Here is a 19,593-nt window from a genome sequence, read left to right as displayed (position 1 = left end):
CCCCATAACAACCCAGAGTAACAGTTCCATTTAAACAACAGTAGAGAAAATATTCTCACATTTAAGAAACGCTTATGTTTTTAACCTAAATTGAATGCCAGCAAGTAAGGGATGAAATAGATTTACTGCAAAAATCCAGTAACTGAGAATGTCATTACCCTTTATTTAAGGAAACAATAGTTGTCAGTATGTAAAAAGATGAGCGATAGTAGAAATCCTTGGGTAACACAAGAGGTATTGAATTTAATTGGCGAAAGGAGAAAATAAAAAAAAAAAGCAGTAAATGAAGCAGGCGAAAAGGAATACAAACGTCTCAAAAATGAGATCGACAGGAAGTGCAAAATGGCTAAGCAGGGATACTAGAGGACATATGTAAGGGTGTAGAAGCGTATATCACTAGGAGTAAGATAGATACTCCCTACAGGGAGTAAGATAGATACTCCCTACAGGAAAATTACAGAGGCCTTTGAAGAAAAGAGAACCACCTGTACGAATATCGTACAAATAAGAGCTCAGATGGGAAACCGGTCCTAAGCAAAGAAGGGAGAGTAAAAAGGTGAATGGAGTATATAGAGGGTCTATGCAGGGCGATATACTTAAGGGCAATATTATGGAAATGGAAGAGGATGTAGATGAATATGAGATGGGAGATATGATACTGCGTGAAGAATTTGACAGAGCATTGAAAGACCTAAGTCAAAACAAGGCCCCGGGAGTAAACAAGATTTCATTAGAATACTGACTGCCTTGGGAGAGCCAGCCGTGACAAACTCTTCCATCTGGTGAGCAAGATGTATGAGACAGGCGAAATACCCTCAGACTTCAAGAAGAATACATTAATTCCAATTCCAAAGAAAGCAGGTGCAGACAGGTGTGAAAATTACCGAACAATCAGTTTAATTAGTCACAGTTGCAAAATATTAACAATTCTTTACAGACGAATAAAAAAACTGGTAGAAGCTGACCTCGGGGAAGATCAGTTAAAGACAGACCTACATTTTTAGCATTTGTAGACTTAGAAAAAGCTTTTGACAAAGTTGGTTGAAATACTCTCTTTCAAATTCTGTAGGTGGCTATTTACAATTTGTACAGAAACCAGATGGCAGTTATAAGAGTTGAGGGGCATGAAAGGGAAACAGTGATTGAGAAGGGAGTAAGACAGGGTTGTAGCCTATCCCTGATGATATTCAATCTGTATTGAGCAGTAAAGGAGTCAAAAGAAAATTTTTAAGTTGGAATTAAAATCCAGGGAGAAGAAATAAAAACCTTGAGGTTTGCCGATGACATTGTAATTCTTTCAGAGACAACAAAGGACTTGGAAGAGCAGTTGAACGGAATGAACAATGTCTTGAAAGGCGGATATAAGATGAACATCCACAAAAGCAAAACGAGGATAATGGAATGTAGTCGAATTAAATCAGGTGATGCTGAGGGAATTGCACTTATGCTCATAAATTAAGGATAATGCTGATACATGGTGAAACAATGCTCTGGTGGGCGGTTTGTGGGTTTAAATTACCTCGGGGTATGACTATGCAGTGCACAGTGGCTCTGGCAGCAGTCCACATACACAGAGGTTTGTTGGTGCATGTCAGAGTATGGTGCAGCAAGTAAGTGCACAGATGTTTTCAGACATGCTAACGGTGACTGTCTCATTTTCAGACGTGCTAATAGTGACTGTGTGTTGAAAATGGCTTAAAGAACACATATTGTTGACTCTATGAGGGGTAGAATACTAGGGTGACTGGAGGCTGGTCAAACACTGCAGGTCATAGCACGGGCCCTCCGTGTGCCACAAAGTGTGATCTCAGGATTATGGCAACAATTCCAGCAGACAGGAAACATGTCCAGGTGCTACAGTACAGGACGTCCAGTGTACAACACCATAAGAAGACTGATATCTCACCATCAGTACCCGCAGACGGCCAGGGAGTACTGCAGGTAGCCTTGCTCAGGACCTTACCGCAGCCACTGGAACAGTTGTCTCCAGACACACAGTCTACAGGCGACTGAACAGACATGGTTTATTCGCCTGGAAACCTGCAAAGTGCATTCCACTGACCCCTGATCACAGGAGAGCCCATGAAGCCTGGTGTCAAGAACACAGTACATGGTCATTGGAACAGTGGTCCTAGGTTATGTTCACGGACGAGTCCAGGTATAGTCTGAACAGTGATTCTTGCCGGGTTTTCATCTGGCATGAACCAGGAACCAGATACCAACCCCTTAATGTCCTTGAAAGGGACCTGTATGGAGGTCGTGGTTTGATGGTATGGAGTGGGATTATGATTGGTGCACGTACACCCTACATGTCTTTGACAGAGGAACTGTAACACATCAGGTGTATCGGGGCATCATTTTGCACCAGCCTTTTCAGGGGTGCAGCGAGTCCCACTTTCCCCCTGATGGACGAATGGACGATAAAGCACGGCCCCACCTATCTGCCATCGTGGAGGAGTACCTTGAAACAGAAGATATTAAGCGAATGGAGTGGCCTGCCTGTTCCCCAGACCTAAACCCCATCAAGCACGTTTGGGATGCTCTCAGTTGACATATCGCTGCACGTCTTCAAACCCCTAAGACACTTCAGGAGCTCCGACAGGCACTGGTGCAAGAATGGGAGGCTATACCCCAGCAGCTGCTCGACCACCTGATCCAGAGTATGCCAACCCATTGTGCGACCTGTGTATGTGTGCATGGTGATCATATCCCATATTGCTGTCAGGGTTCATGCACAGGAAACAGTGGCGTTTTGTAGCACATGTGTTTTGGGACAGTTTTCTCAACTTATCACCAATACCGTGGACTTACAGATCTGTGTCGTGTGTGTTCCCTATGTGCCTGTGCTATTAGCACCAGTTTTGTGTAGTGCCACATTGTGTGGCACCACATTCTGCAATTATCCTTAATTTATGAACATGAGTGTAGATTAGGAAATTTAAAATAGTAGATGAGTTTTGCTATTTGGGCAGCAAAATAACTGGTGGTGGTAGAAGTAGAGAGGATATAAAATGTAGACTGGCAATGACAAGGAAAGCATTTCTGAAGAAGTGAAATTTGTTAACATCGAGTATAGATTTAAGTGTCAGGAAGTCTTTTGTGAAAGTATTTGTATGGAGTGTAGCTATGTATGGAAGAGAAGCATGGATGATAAACAGTGTAGGTAAGAAGAGAATAGAAGCTTTTGAAATGTGGCAGTACAGAGGAATGCTAAAGATTAGATGGGTAGATCATGTAACTAACGAAGAGGTACCAAATAGAATTGGGGAGAAGAGGAATTTGTGGCACAACTTGACTAGAAGAAGGGATCAGTAGGTTGGACATGATATGAGGCATCAAGGGATCACCAGTTTAGTATTAGGAAGCATGGAGGATAAAAATTATAGAGGGAGACCAAGAGATGAATACACTAAGCAGATTCAGAAGGATGTAGGGTGCAGTAGTTACTCAGGGATGAAGAGGCTTGCACAGGATAGAGTAGCATGAAGAGCTGCATCAAACCAGTCTTTGGACTGCAGACCGCCACAACAATAACAACAACAACAACTACTACTACTACTACTACTACTGCTACTACTACAACAGTAGTTGGCAGTCCTGAGAGTGGTACAAGACTGTTGCATTGTAGAGAGAAAGACATGGGAAAAAATGTTCCTCATTTTAGGACGTGATGAGTAGTAGTCAAAATCCTGTCAGAAAACATGTTTCAGTTATTCCAGGGCATGTACTGAGTGACGGAGGGAGGGTCTCTCCTTTGTGGTTGGTCAGTAAATTCCCTTGAGGTGTAAGATGTTTTATGAAGATAAGATATGGAAAATCTCTTTTCTGACGAGTTGGGAAGGATAGATTCAGCAAGACCTGCAACATATTGGATGAGAAACTATTTGTCATTGCATACATAATGTCTACTGATGGCTAGGCTGTACATAGGACTCTTTACTGTGGTATCATGGTATCGGTGGCATATATCAAAGTGCAAATATTGGTGACTAACAGGTCTAAAGTAAACAGAGGTTTTGGTAGAGTGATAAGTGAGATGGAAGTTACCATCTGTAATTCAATGAACCGGGTTGAACCAGATAAAAAAAAATTATATATATATATATATATATATATATATATATATATATATATATATATATATATATATAGGGAAACATTCCACGTGGGAAAAATATATTTAACAAGAAAGATGATGAGACTTACCAAACAAAAGCGCTGGCATTAAATGTCTGCTTGTGTCTGTGTATATGCGGATGGATATGTGTGTGTGTGCGAGTGTATACCTGTCCTTTTTTCCCCCTAAGGTAAGTCTTTCCGCTCCCGGGATTGGAATGACTCCTTACCCTCTCCCTTAAAACCCATATCCTGTTGTCTTTCCCTCTCCTTCCCTCTTTCCTGACGAGGCAGCCGTTGGTTGCGAGATATATATATATATATATATATATATATATATATACCTAAAAACAAAGATGATGTGACTTACCAAATGAAAGTGCTGGCAGGTCGACAGTCTTTGTGTTAGTTTGTGTGTCTGTCGACCTGCCAGCACTTTCATTTGGTAAGTCACATCATCTTTGTTTTTAGGTATATTTTTCCTTCGTGGAATGTTTCTTCTATTATAACCATATATATATATATATATATATATATATATATACACACACACGCACAATTGTTTTCATAAAGAAATATATCTAAAAACAAAGACGATGAGGCTTACCAAACAAAAGAGCTGGCAGGTCGATAGACACACAAACATACACACAAAATTCAAGTTTTCGCAACAAACAGTTGCTTCATCAGGAAAGAGGGAAGGAGAGGGAAAGACGAAAGGATGTGAGTTTTAAGGGAGAGGGTAAGGAGTCATTCCAATTCCGGGAGCTGAAAGACTTACCTTAGGGGGGAAAAAAGGACAGGTATACACTCGCGCGCGCACACACACACACACACACACACACACACACACACACACACACACACACACACACACACTTATCCATCCGCACATACAGACACAAGCAGACATTTGTAAAGGCAAAGAGTTTTGGCAGAGATGTCAGTCGAGTCGGAAGTAAAGAGGCAAAGATGTTGTTGAAAGACAGGTGAGGTATGAGTAGTGGCAACTTGAAATTAGCGGAGGTTGAGGCCTGGCGGATAACGAGAAGAGAGGATATACTGAAGGGCAAGTTCCCATCTCCGGAGTTCTGACAGGTTGGTGTTAGTGGGAAGTATCCAGATAACCCGGACGGTGTAACACTGTGCTAAGATGTGCTGGCCGTGCACCAAGGCATGTTTAGCCACAGGGTGATCCTCATTACCAACAAACACTATCTGCCTGTGTCCATTCATGCGAATGGACAGTTTGTTGCTGGTCATTCCCACATAGAAAGCTTCACAGTGTAGGCAGGTCAGTAGGTAAATCACGTGGGTGCTTTCACACGTGGCTCTGCCTTTGATCGTGTACACCTTCCGGGTTACAGGACTGGAGTAGGTGGTGGTGGGAGGGTGCATGGGACAGGTTTTACACCGGGGGCCGTTGCAAGGGTAGGAGCCAGAGATTTTTGATATATTTTTAGATATATTTTTCCCACGTGGAATGTTTCCCTCTATTATATTCATATCATTAATTTGAACCCAACAATTACATTTGTTATTGTCACTGTTGCGTTTCGAAATCTTTTCTGTTGTCTTATTTTCTCTTTCTGTTTTTGCCAGTAGTTTCACTTTGTATTCACCTTCTCCTTTTTACCGTTATCCACTATACAATTTTATCCCGCCGATATATATTCAATAATACGTAATACGTAATATTACGTAACCCACTTCCAAACCATAACCAAAAAAAAAATTTTTTTTCCGCTTTCAACACTACCGCTACTATGAAATCCACCGTTTCTAGTTCACAAAAACTTCCTTTCACCTATTAAACAACCATTTCGGCTAGTTCTAATAACTTTTGCTTTATTTCCATTTCCGTTTTTCTCACATCACTGATCATTTTTAGCCACTTCCCACAGGTTTTAACGTCATTATTTCTTCGTCAGACAATTGTTAGCCTCATTTTCATAATCTGCCACCACAAAACCACTCCTTTTAATACATTTTCACGTAGTTTTTTCGAAATTTTCCCGAATTTCTCCACCCTTTAACGTGTTTTGGCGGCAACACAACCACCTAACCTTTATGCACATCGTTGTCTACCTACACAAGTTCACCACAGGATCAACATAGCCCAGCTCTAACCAACACTTTTTCACCTTTTTTCACACCAGATCTCCAGTTGCTTTCTAGTTCACCTTTATCTCTCCCCATATATTTTTATTTTTATTTTCATTTTCATTTCAGCCTCATGTTACACTTTCCACCTTCTAATACCATGTCACCCTCACAACACCCCCCCCCCCTCCCCAACGACCCCATTAAGTTTTATTTACATTCCCTCCGCAACATGCCTTCGCCCTAGCCAGATTACACTCCCATATTTTATTTTCTCAGGCTTGTCTGACATTTGGCATTACCCCCAAAGGCCTCACACTTAAAGTTCCCATCTCTGGCTGCAACCCTCCTTTCCATCAGTCCCTATACCAGTTCCAAACTGAACAATCCATTGCTTTCACCCACCTAATCCTTCACCTACACATCAACTCAGCCAATGAACACACCCGTCAACTCCTATCCTTAATAAAAGTCCTCAGTCTTTCCTCTCCCACATCCACACCGGCTGTTCAGAGCATCCTCCTACAGGCCAACCGCAAATTAGAACAGCATGCCACCCTCCACCTTAAAAAACTATCCAATCTCCTGGTTTCCCACCTCCAGAAAGGCAACTCACTCACCCTTCACAACATTTCCAGCAAACCTCAAGCTCCTCTGATTGCACACAAACCCAGTCTCTCCCATCTACTCAATCTCCCACTTCCAGTTCCACTCCCTCCAAAACCTCAAAATTCCAATCAACACAATCTGGAACCACAACACCCTAATTCAGAAGTTAACCTTTCCTCCAAACCTCTCTCCCAATCCGAAACCTCTGTCCTATCCAAAGGCCTCGCCTTCAGCCCCACTCCCAGATTCAACCAAACAGCCCTCGTCAAAGATTTACTGTCCTACACTCATACTCTCTGCTGGAAATATCACTTTGCCACGAAGAAAAATGACCCTAATCCTACTCCTAATGATCCAACTCCCCAAGACACTATCCAAATTGAACCCTGCCTGGAACAGTTCTGTCCTCCGTCACAGCGGGACCCACCTCCTCTTCCTCAAAATCACCCCCTCCAAACCTTCCAGGAATTTCTGACTTCCAGCCCTGCCTCTCAATCCTTCATAAAAGAAACCTTAATCCTACTCCCAACATCACCACTGCTGAAGCCCAAGCTATCCGTGATCAGAAGGCTGAACGTTCCATCGTCATTCTTCCGGCGGACAAGGGTTCCATGACAGTGGTACTTGATCGTCGGGAGTATGTGGCTGAGGGATTGCGTCAGCTTTCAGACAACACCACATACAAAGTTTGCCAAGGTAATCCCATTCCTGATGTTCAGGCGGAGCTTCAAGGAATCCTCAGAACCTTAGGCCCCCTACAAAACCTTTCACCTGACTCCATCAACCTCCTGACCCCACCGACACCCTGCACCCCTGCTTTTTCTACCTTCTTCCTAAAATTCACAAACTCAATCATCCCAGCCGCCCCATTGTAGCTGGTTACCAAGCCCCCACAGAACGTATCTCTGCCTGCGTAGATCAACACCTTCAACCCATTACATGCAGTCTCCGATCCTTCATCAAAGACACCAACCACTTTCTCGAATGCCTGGAATCCTTACCCAGTCTGTTACCTCCGGAAACCATCCTTGTAACCATTGATGCCACTTCCTTATACACAAATATTCCGCATGTCCAGGGCCTCGCTGCGCTGGAGCACTTCCTTTCACGCCGATCACCTGCCACCCTACCTAAAACCTCTTTCCTCATTACCTTAGCCAGCTTCATCCTGACCCACAACTTCTTCACTTTTGAAGGCCAGACATACCAACAATTAAAGGGAACAGCCATGGGTACCAGGATGGCCCCCTCGTACGCCAACCTATTCATGGGTCGCTTAGAGGAAGCCTTCTTGGTTACCCAGGCCTGCAAACCCAAAGTTTGGTACAAATTTATTAATGACATCTTCATGATCTGGACTCACAGTGAAGAAGAACTCCAGAATTTCCTCTCCAACCTCAACTGCTTTGGTTCCATCAGATTCACCTGGTCCTACTCTAAATCCCATGCCACTTTCCTTGACGTTGACCTCCATCTGTCCAATGGCCAGCTACACACGTCCGTCCACATCAAACCCACCAACAAGCAACAGTACCTCCATTATGACAGCTGCCACCCATTCCACATCAAACGGTCCCTTCCCTACAGCCTAGGTCTTCGTGGCAAACGAATCTGCTCCAGTCCGGAATCCCTGAACCATTACACCAACAACCTGAAAACAGCTTTCGCATCCCGCAACTACCCTCCCGACCTGGTACAGAAGCAAATAACCAGAGCCACTTCCTCATCCCTTCAAACCCAGAACCTCCCACAGAAGAACCCCAAAAGTGCCCCACTTGTGACAGGATACTTTCCGGGACTGGATCAGACTCTGAATGTGGCTCTCCAGCAGGGATACGACTTCCTCAAATCCTGCCCTGAAATGAGATCCATCCTTCATGAAATCCTCCCCACTCCAGCAAGAGTGTCTTTCCACCATCCACCTAACCTTCGTAACCTCTTAGTTCATCCCTATGAAATCCCCAAACCACCTTCCCTACCCTCTGGCTCCTACCCTTGCAACCGCCCCCAGTGTAAAACCTGTCCCATGCACCCTCCCACCACCACCTACTCCAGTCCTGTAACCCGGAAGGTGTACACGATCAAAGGCAGAGCCACGTGTGAAAGCACCCACGTGATTTACCAACTGACCTGCCTACACTGTGAAGCTTTCTATGTGGGAATAACCAGCAACAAACTGTCCATTCACATGAATGGACACAGGCAGACAGTGTTTGTTGGTAATGAGGATCACCCTGTGGCTAAACATGCCTTGGTTCACGGCCAGCACATCTTGGCACAGTGTTACACCGTCCGGGTTATCTGGATACTTCCAACTAAGACCAACCTGTCAGAACTCCGGAGATGGGAACTTGCCCTTCAGTATATCCTCTCTTCTCGTTATCCGCCAGGCTTCAACCTCCGCTAATTTCAAGTTGCCGCCACTCATACCTCACCTGTCTTTCAACAACATCTTTGCCTCTTTACTTCCGCCTCGACTGACATCTCTGCCCAAACTCTTTGCCTTTACAAATGTCTGCTTGTGTCTGTGTAGGTGCGGATGGATATGTGTGTGTGCGAGTGTATAACTGTCCTTTTTCCCCCTAAGGTAAGTCTTTCCGCTCCCAGGATTGGAATGACTCCTTACCCTCTCCCTTAAAACCCACATCCTTTCGTCTTTCCCTCTCCTTCCCTCTTTCCTGATGAAGCAACTGTTTGTTGCGAAAGCTTGAATTTTGTGTGTATGTTTGTGTGTCTATCGAGCTGCCAGTGCTTTTGTTTGGTAAGTCTCATCATCTTTGTTTTTAGATATATTTTTCCCACGTGGAATGTTTCTCTGTGTGTGTGTGTGTGTGTGTGTGTGTGTGTGTGTGTATGTGTGTGTGTGTGTGTGTGTGTGAGAGAGAGAGAGAGAGAGAGAGAGAGAGAGAGAGAGAGAGAGAGAGAGAGAGAGAAGAGAGGAGAAGGGTTCAAAGAGGGCTAGAGAGAATTTCTGTAGATGGCTTGTGTTCAAGTTTAGATAGTGTTTCATCATTAGATCACTGCTGCCAGTTGTGTAGACATTCTGTCAGTGGAGCACTCACAGTAACCAGCCATGATGTGGTGTGTTTTGGGTTGCTGGGCTGGGGATCTAAATAATATGTAGAAAGTGCGAATGTGGAGGATGATGGGAATAAAGAAGGAAACAGACTTGAAAGATAGCTTTTAGGAATTTGAGAAGAAATTGGAGGTCATCCTGGTCTTTTGAACAGGATGATTGAAGCAGAGCTTGTAGGCAAACTTTCCCAACAGCTGACTGGAAGCCTCTTTATGAAAACAATTGTGGAGCCTTTGTCTCCAGGGAAGATGATGATTTGCAGAGGATCACAGTTACTTAGAGGTGCAAACTGAGTGAGGCAGGGCTCGTAGGCATTGGTCTAAGTCTGTTCTCTTGGGAAAATATTTAGAAAATGTTTCCATTATGCGAACAAGCTAAATAAAAGTGGATCTTCAACAGTTACGCCTTAATTGAATTTTATATAGGGTTAAAATTGATCTCTGGAAAGAACCGACTCATCTATGGGACTGAGAGTTCTTTTGAGGACACATGTGTTCAGGGTCTGTGTGGCTCCCATAAAGTGAGTCTGGGTCTGCAGCAGGTCATCAAGCTAGGGTTTGGCAACTCTGAGAGGTCAATGCAGATGCAATGCAGATGTTAATGTGATGCTGTGCTTCTTGGTGGATACTGCTATTTGAAGAAGAGAGTATGAGATTGGAAAGTTAGGCACCTTTTTAAAGTGGCATTTTGTGTGTCAGCATAGTTATTAGAGAACAAGGTTTTCAGTTGGAGAGGAATTTGGGTTTGTAGAAAAGAGGTATTTTCCAGAGGGAGTGGAGGTAGTTCACAGGTATCTGTGCCAGAGTGATAAGGTTTTGAAGAACTAATTTAGTGTATGCTCTGGGATATGCGAGGGCAGTACAAACACAAACAGCAAATTGAATCATAATGCATTCATCTTAACACAGGTATAAAATCTAAGCAATTCGACGTCTGGTGTGTGGTTGACCTGTGGACAAGAAGAATTTAGATCCAATGTTAAAGGGATCAAAAACACCAAAAAAGAGAACAGAAAGGATGTAGCTGATAGTCTAATTTTGATCTACAGTGTGATTGCTTTGGTCCAGTATTAGAACAGACATTTTTATATGTCGTAGTATCAGCAGTCTTATTCTTTGGTGGAAGGTCACAGTTAAGGCCAATATTCAGTACCACAGAAATAGTTTCTGCTGCCTCATTTGTGGTGTGTGAGGTAACTGTTTCTTTTTATATTTAGTGTGATCATTTACTTCTCTGTTTATAGTCAGAACACCTTGAATGCCATTTTTTCCTGTTGCATGTATGTTGGAAAGCCTGAATTATGTGGAAGGAAGTGTCCGAAATGTTAAGTGCTGTATTACTAAGTAATGCTGTGTTTTACCAACATGACAGTTGCTAGATGCACCATTATGGTATAGGAAGAAATCTTTAGAAAGATATTTGTAAGCTGTCTCACAGAGGGGTGGATAGAAGCAGGTTCAGTGCACAAGGATTATATGTTCAGGTTTGATACTTAAGCAGTTTTTTGTGACACCTTGGCACTTTTAGTATGTCACCAAAACTAATTACATCAGACAAATTTTAGCATTTATGTTGGATATGGTTTCAGATTCATTCTTCTGTTGACAACAAACTTATCAATATTATACAGTGATCATTATTTGTCATGCTCTGAGCTACAGTAGTGCAGCTCTGTGTGTGGTTTCTCTTTTCCTGTCTAAACAATAAATGAGCAGCAACACGCTGTCCATGGTCTGTGATCCACAATTTTCCCTATGTTTGCCCCTCCCTCGCACCACTATTGGTGGACACTGAGATGCACCATGATTCAGATGAGGGAACACATGGGGTTTGCCCTAAAATACATGAGAAATTAAGTTTTAAATGGAAGTGCTGCTCATTGACTCTCATTAATAATGGAGAATCAAACAGTGGAAAGTCCACGTTGGAACAGCAACAAATATTGAACGGATAGATTGCTACTCACAGTGAAGATGACATGTTGAGTTGCAGACAGGCACAACGAAAAGACAATTGCACATTAAGCTTTTGGCAAAGTATTCAGCAGAAAAGAAAAACACTCACGCATTCATGAAAGCAAGCACACTGCACACACATACAACCGCTATCTCTGGCTGCTCGTGCCAGACTCAACATGTCATCTTCATGATGAGTAGCAATCTATACTTTCCATAATTATTAATAATGGAGAGTTAGATTTCTTTACCTCCATACTGGCTTTGAGTGGAGAGAGAGAGAGAGAGAGAGAGAGAGAGAGAGACCGACCCTTCTGTAGTTTGTCTTCCAAATCTTCTCGTGTTGCGTACTTTTGTTTATTATATGGTTTAAAGCTCTGTCCAAAAGATATCTTTGCGTCATCTCTCTGGTTTTCTTGTTGTGATCAACTAATGGTGTGCCTTCTTAGTTGTTGATTCCATTTTTCTGCAATGTATTTCAGCAGCTGACCTATTCCTCTTCAGGAGCTGTGAGCTGGTTATGGTGAAGATAGCTATAACACATAACAACATAGCTCACAGCAACTGTCATGTTGCAGATGAAATTACCATCGTATTGGTATGTTCCTCTTGTAGGTGTAATGGTCCATCACAAATGGCATCATTTAGTGTTGACGGTGTGTTCATATAAAGTTTTGTCATGTCCTGTCTTTTAGTTGGTGAATAGTCTGCTTTTACTTTTTTAATTTTATTTTATTTACTTTATTTACAATGTAAGGAAAAGGTAGATTGCTACTTAACATAAACATAGCGTGTTAAGTTGCAGACAGGCACAGTTAAAAGACACTTACACATTAGCTTCCAGATACAACCTTCATCAGAAAAAGAGAAAAACACACACAGATTTGGTCACACAAACAAGCACACCTCAAACACACATGACCATCATCCCTGGCAGCACTTAATATGTTATCGTAATGGTAAGTAGCAATCTATCTTTTCGTTACATTTTAAATAAATAAAATAAAAGAAGCAGGCTACTGTTCCAACTGATAGGATATGACAAAATGTTATATGAACACATCATCAACACTAAATGATGCCATTTGTGATGAACCATTACACCTACAAGAAGTAGCAAATGATAAGATTGAGACTTTATCTGCAACATGACAGGTGCTGTGAGCTGTGTTTTTTACTTCTGACTTCTAATTCACTTTCATGGATTACACTGATTCCATTATTTTATCCAGCTTTCAGAATGAGTTAAAAGTATATTTTTAGTCACCAGTGCAGCAGCTCTTATTATTTTTTTACAGGACTCTGTAGAAACATATGATGGGCAAAATCCACTTGAATTACTGTCAGCAGTGTTTCCACCGTCTGCACCGTGCTCTCATCGGGTAAGCAACAGTTTATTATCACAAAATAAATGTATTTAGAATTGAGAATTTGATTGTGAATGCAATGTATTACAGTGAGCTGGAAATATTGACAGAACATGCAGGTAAAGTCTGATTTAGTAGCATCACCTCTGAAAATAAATCACAAGATCTTTGTTGTCACTAACTGGTGATAGCAGATTCTAAATATTATCTAGAGCTTTTCACTGTCCAGTGGAGTGTGTGCTGTTTTGAAACTTTTGTGGCAGATAAAAACAATGTACTGGATTGGGACTCAAACCCAGAACCTTCTTCTTTGCCCCACTCTCTCAGCCTTACTTCTGCCAGTACCACTCTACTACTTTCTGAACTTCATAGAAGTTCTCCTGCACAACTTGTGGGACTAACACTCATTGAAGAAAGGATATTGCAGAGAAATGGCATAGCCAAAGCCTAGGGGATTGTTTCCAGAATGCATTTGTCACTCTATAGTAGACTATACTCTGTTTTGAAACTTCCTGGCAAGGGTCCAGGTTTGAGGCCTACTCCAACACACAGTTTTAATCTGCTAGAAGTTTTCATTAGTGGAGTTTGACAGTTACTGAGTTTATTTTTACAGCTGTGATATTGTGCATTCACTATTTTATTGCTTCTTAGCATGTGAAATAAACTGAAATAGTCAAAATGCATGAGAAACCTAATGCGAGCTCATAAATGCATCACCTAGAATGTGACGTCCCCCGTTCTCTTGGAATACCAATATTATGCTTTTGCGCATGGCGGTGCCAGTACTAGAAATTGTGTATTATAAACTATTTGCTACTGTCTGGCACAATAATTCAATAATTGGCTAGGTGTTATTTATCCTGTCCAGAAGTAGTTAATACACCAGGGTACTTAAACTGTCTGTAAAATGTTTGTGAAAATATGACAGTTTATTTTAATTGATTAAGAGGAATTAAGATTATATTACCTGTGATTCATACAGTACACAACATTGAAATTCTATGAAAATTTACTAAAGTGTCAACACATTGTTGGGCTGGCTTATAAAATTGAATGCAGCCTGATTTGATTAACAATGCATTATTTTTGCTGATTTACTTATTATATCATGCATGTGTCTTGCAAATTAGATAATCTATATGCAGCAATCAGACACAGTGGCACCTGCCAGCAAGGCTACAGCAAGGTGGTAAAGTGTTGATTGCATATTGAATACACTCTGTTACTTTCATTTTGTTCTTTATTCTCATTCCTGCTTTTGATTTTTTACTATTATACTTTCATATTTTTTAAGCACTCCCCTATGAGTATATTATTTATGTGCTTTTTATTTAAGCTTGAATCATACTGGACTTACGAGCTGTGTCATGGCAGATACATCCGTCAATTCCATGAAGAACGTGAAGGAAAGAGAGTGAAACATCAAGAATTTTACCTAGGTCGATGGAATATGGCACAGTACCACAAGTTGTGTAAGTGAAACTGGGATGTTTATTTAGCATTACCATTTTGTGTAGACACACAGATTCCGAAACAATGTATTGAATTTCATGTATATGATACCTTTTTTTTCACTCTGGTTGTAAGATTTTATTAAGATAAATCTGGGGAGTACCCAAAAATTCCTTCTTCATCTTCATCATCATTCAGTTTGTCATTTGCTGTATGGGATCTTAGTTATGACTACCAACCAGCTTTCCACCAGGATGAACAGCCACTGGCAGACTGTGACCAAGAGCAAAGTAGGTCATGCTTTGCCACAACATGCAGCTGAGCATAACAGGCTTGATTTCAATGGCTGCTTCACTACCTAAGCCATCTGAATCCTCCCCCTCCACCACCAGCTTTTCTGAACTGTGCAGATGAGAGATCCTTACAACACATCGTCCACTCCCGTAATTATCCCAGCCTCAGTGTACGGTAACATTCTGTCCCCACATTCTCCGCCCAATAGTTTCCACCCCCTCTTCTATTACCTTCTCCTCTTTTCTTCTCCCACATTCTTTGTGCACTGTCCTCTGCCAATGCATCCACCTTTTGTTCCCTGCTTCTCTTCTATTTCACTTCATTTTCCCAACCACCATGCCGCACAATCCCCCGACACTGTGTCTGTTGGCAGTCTAGTCCCTACACACTCTGCCAGACAGCGCTCCTCTCTCCTCCCACCTGTGCCCTGTTATCCTTTCCTCACCTCCTTCCGAGTGCTGCTTCCATTCCGCATGACAATTGCATTCTGGTCTGAGCTGCTGGAGTGGGCAATCATATATGGATGAAGTGTACTTGCTTGAATGAATGAGTGAGTGGTGTGTGTTTCTATTTCTTTTTCTGGTGAAGGTTGTGACCGAAGGCGTATGTGTAAGTGTGTAATTGTGCCTGTCAGCAAGTTAACGTGTCATATTTACGATAAGTAGCAATCTATCTTTTTCTGCATTGTTGTTAGTTTACTATTGACATTTTTTATGTTTTTTAATCTTGCCGTTGTTTTCCATTAACTCTAATCCATTTGTCCACTATTATTCTTCGTTTCTGTATTAACCTAGATCCATTTAGTTTTTTATGCCCTATATGCTTTACCTTGTCTCTGTTGCTTCTTACCTACTATAGTGGCTATGAATGTATTTGAAAAGCTGTCTCCTTGCTTCTGTCTCCAGTGTACACTGTTTCGTTTGGTATACTTCTTCGTTTCACAGCAGTGTTAAGTTAATAGTGATCTCTTGTATATGTACTGTCCCCTTCTTCGTGCATACCTGACCATAGTTTTGTCATATACCAAATACCTTTTTCCTGTTATGTTCAGTTTTTCCTCCTTTATTGATATCTTTTCCTTTTCCTTCACTGATGCTGATATCTGTTCATATTCTTAAGTTTCTTTTACATACTTGGATGTCCGCCAGGGGATTCAACATTCTTTTATGAACACATGGTTGAAGAAAAAAGGGCTCCCAGATTGTGCAGTACAACTTCAATTTTCTTTGTGCAAGTCTAACTGTCCTTGCCAAACAAGGTTGTAATACTGTTAAGAGACTGGTCATGTATTCAGGAGGACGATGGCTTGAATCGCTGCCCATCTGCTCTGATAGAGCTCTTCATACATCCACCCATCCAACAGAGCTTTTCCAAGGTTTCCCTCAATTAATTTAGAAAATACTAGTATGGTTCTTGCTATAAGGCCACAGCGACTACTGGTCTCATCTTTGTCAAACTAGACCTCTAAGCATGTAAATATCTGTATATACAAAACATGTTTATTGGTTTTAATCCATCATATGTCCAGTACCATAGAAGATGTGATCCACCCATGATTAAAACTACTACTATTAGTACCACCACTATCTATGTACTCCCCTCAGTGGACGAATATAGGCCTGATGAACCCGAGGACCTGGAGCTGAGGACTGGTTAGTGACCCAGTTCTCTATAACTGATTGTAGGGATGCTCAGTGACCAGAATTAGGCAGGACACTGGAACATTGTGTGTGTCTTAGGGAAGGGGCATCTTTCCATAATTGCCCAAATCGTGAGTGACATATAAATCTTTAGTTTAAACACAACATCTACTTCAAGATGGACTGCATGCCGATAGGGTAGATGACTGTTGAACATGGTGTATACGCTCCAGGACAATTGGAAAATCTGGGAAAATGCGTGAATTTTTCTATCTGGAAAAAAGCTGAGAAAAACCCAACAGTTTTTTTAGAATTCCAGGGATTTGTCATTGTTTTAGTTTTCAGTAAAATTTTTATAATTGTGACTGGTAAGAATGATTTTACTTTAACCCACTACTGGAGAATAATACTGCGACAATAAAACATAAATAGAGAATAATACCAAAATAAAACTTTAGTTGCAGAGGAAAAGTTTAATTTACAACAAAATACACTGCATACGTATGAGCATGTGCCGAAAGCAAAATGTGGCAAAGGCTTTAGGATAAAAACTGTGCAATACTTTGGAAAATAGAGTGCTTTCAGTGAGCGTGACGTCACAGCTGTTTACATTTCTAACTGGTCTCAACAAGAATTGCAGAGTAAATTTTCTTTTAGGCAAGATCAATTATGTTATGTGTGAGAATGTCTGATGAAGTTCTTAAATCACAGAACATTTGACTCTCATTCAAAACTTAACACTTGAGCACCAGCCACTTAGAAAAACTTTGGGTGCAGAAGATCAGCCATTTAAGCCATTATTTAAAATTTTACTGGCACATTTGTGTTTGATATACCTTAAAGAAGACCAAGCTTTCAAGGTCAGTTATTCATATTTATTTTCGTTCTTTCATAGATTATAAATCATGCAATAATGATGGCAAAAAGAAAAAGTATAATTATCCTTAAAGAAAGGACGGGGGGGGGGGGGGGGGGGGGGAGTTCTTGAGCAGTTTCGCACATAATTGGCTTTTTCTATGGAAAAGTCGAACTGCCTGACAGAACATGTATCCAGTATCCAGCCAGGCAACCCATGAAATGCTCGGTGTGCAGTAGTGAAATTTATAATTGTGCTTGTCAGAACAATATGTTAACAAGAATACCCAATTGCACTAGAATCACACAGCACACTCAATTTTGGCAAACATATTGTAACAGGCGAAGATCTGATGTGCAATACCCCAGCATCAGAGCTGAGTGAGCTGTGGGAAGTAGGGGTATCAGCTTGACACAGCATCATGAAACAAGTAAACCGAGAATCGGAATAAAATAGCATCTTTAATTCTTACCTTCGACAGCCCAAGATTACCTGAATACTTAGGAGTGGGATTTACCCATTTCACTGTACAGGTCTGTGACATGTAACCGAATTATTGCTGTGGTTCTCAAATATCTGGACATTCAATAATAGCTTATGGAGGCAAAGAAATGTGCTCAACATGTGGATCACTTGGACATGCACCTGTAGTGGCGTGCACCTCATCAATTGCTGTGGTAACGTTCATGTACCGAAGGTCGGTATATGAATATCGTAGGTGTTTACCAAAGCACAGCCCCTCATATTTGCTGTGCCATTTGCCTCTACTTCAAAAAAATGGTCACAGGTGAGCATAGTGCTGCTCACTGGTGCCAATTAGAAATTTTAATATATCATCAGTAATGGAACAAAAGGCAACAAGAAGTAAAGAAGTATCTATTGTAGTATCTCCATTAAATGGCAGAAGTATCTCCCACCTCAACCCACCCCATCTTCTCCAATAATAGGCAAAGTGAAGCATCAAAGAAGAAATCCCTGCATACCATAGAATTATTTACTACGTTAACTTTTTCATTTATTAATGCTTTATGTAAAAGGAACGTTTCTACTGAATGCTATGACGTTTTGCAGTAAAAGTATAGTGTAGTTTATTGTGTTTGGGGATTAATAGCATGGTTCTTTACACCAATATGTCAGTAGTTTGTCTAAAAGTATTGTTTGCCATGTTGGTTCATGTGTTCTGTAGTTGATGAACTGGAAAAACAAGCTAAAGAGAAGCAACCCATTCCAACAAAGAGAATTGAGGGAGTCAACATGCCGTACTTGGAAATCAATATGACGGATGGAACCATTTGTGATCTCAATCAGAAGCCAAGGATGACAAGAGTTTTGTATGTTTGTTTTGCCCATCCAAAACATGAAATTACTTCTTTGAAGGAGATTTCTACATGTGAATACGAAGTTATAGTGTTGTCACCTTTGCTGTGCAAGCACCCTGGTTATAGGTAAGTTGTGATATTAGTTCTATGTTCTGTAATTGATAAGCACTATAGATATTACAATAGGAATGTGTTATTAGAATAGTGAGCACACTCTTATGCCGTAACAGTTGTGTGTCTGATGTTTACAAACTCTCCTTTCTTGTAACAACTTTCATTGAGTGTGCTGTGGGGGTCAAAAAATGATTCTGATCTTGAAGTAGGTTAGGTTCAGAGTGATATTCAGTTCCCTTCTCCATCACTTGCATTTCCACAGGTTCAGTCCTCTGTTTATTGCCTTATTCATAAACCTCACTTAGTATGTTGGTTCCTTTTTCCTCATGCTGTTTTTCCTTCCCCATCCCCCCCTTGTCATTAATTTTTCTCTTGTTGAAACAGGAGAAAAAAATAAGAGTAAAATAGAAGGAACACAAATAGATTTATACAGCTACAGGCATTTCTTCTACCATCAGTGGCCAGGATAGAGGTGCGGCACATGGTCAGTGTGACTGATACTGGAAAATGTACTAGCTACAAGTTTCAGGTTCTGTTGTTGAGCTGTTGGTCCACAGAGCTCTACATCCAATTTATGCAAATATTACTGCAAAACTGTGTGTTCCCTTCAGAAATACTGATTTAACATTTCTGATGGTGCTGTGAAATATGTTATCTATCCTTCATCATGAAACAAACTAATGAAGGTTACT

At 41.2% G+C, this 19,593-nt stretch overlaps 1 protein-coding gene across 2 annotated transcripts in view; it reads left to right on the top strand.

The window, feature by feature from the left end:
- LOC126092295 (endoplasmic reticulum lectin 1) overlaps window positions 1–19,593 on the top strand; it is a 117,089-nt gene that overhangs the window by 40,668 nt on the left and 56,828 nt on the right. For both annotated transcript variants that reach the window (XM_049907815.1, XM_049907814.1), the window contains exons 3-5: window positions 13,158–13,241; window positions 14,563–14,698; window positions 18,655–18,913. In XM_049907815.1, the coding sequence (XP_049763772.1) occupies window positions 13,158–13,241; window positions 14,563–14,698; window positions 18,655–18,913 (479 nt within the window). The remainder of the gene's footprint in view (window positions 1–13,157; window positions 13,242–14,562; window positions 14,699–18,654; window positions 18,914–19,593) is intronic.

This window comes from Schistocerca cancellata, chromosome 7 (assembly GCF_023864275.1).
Source record: "Schistocerca cancellata isolate TAMUIC-IGC-003103 chromosome 7, iqSchCanc2.1, whole genome shotgun sequence".
Classification (NCBI taxonomy): domain Eukaryota; kingdom Metazoa; phylum Arthropoda; class Insecta; order Orthoptera; family Acrididae; genus Schistocerca; species Schistocerca cancellata.
The sequence above is the reverse complement of the archived record's forward strand: the minus strand, read 5'-3'. Positions and strand labels throughout refer to the sequence as shown.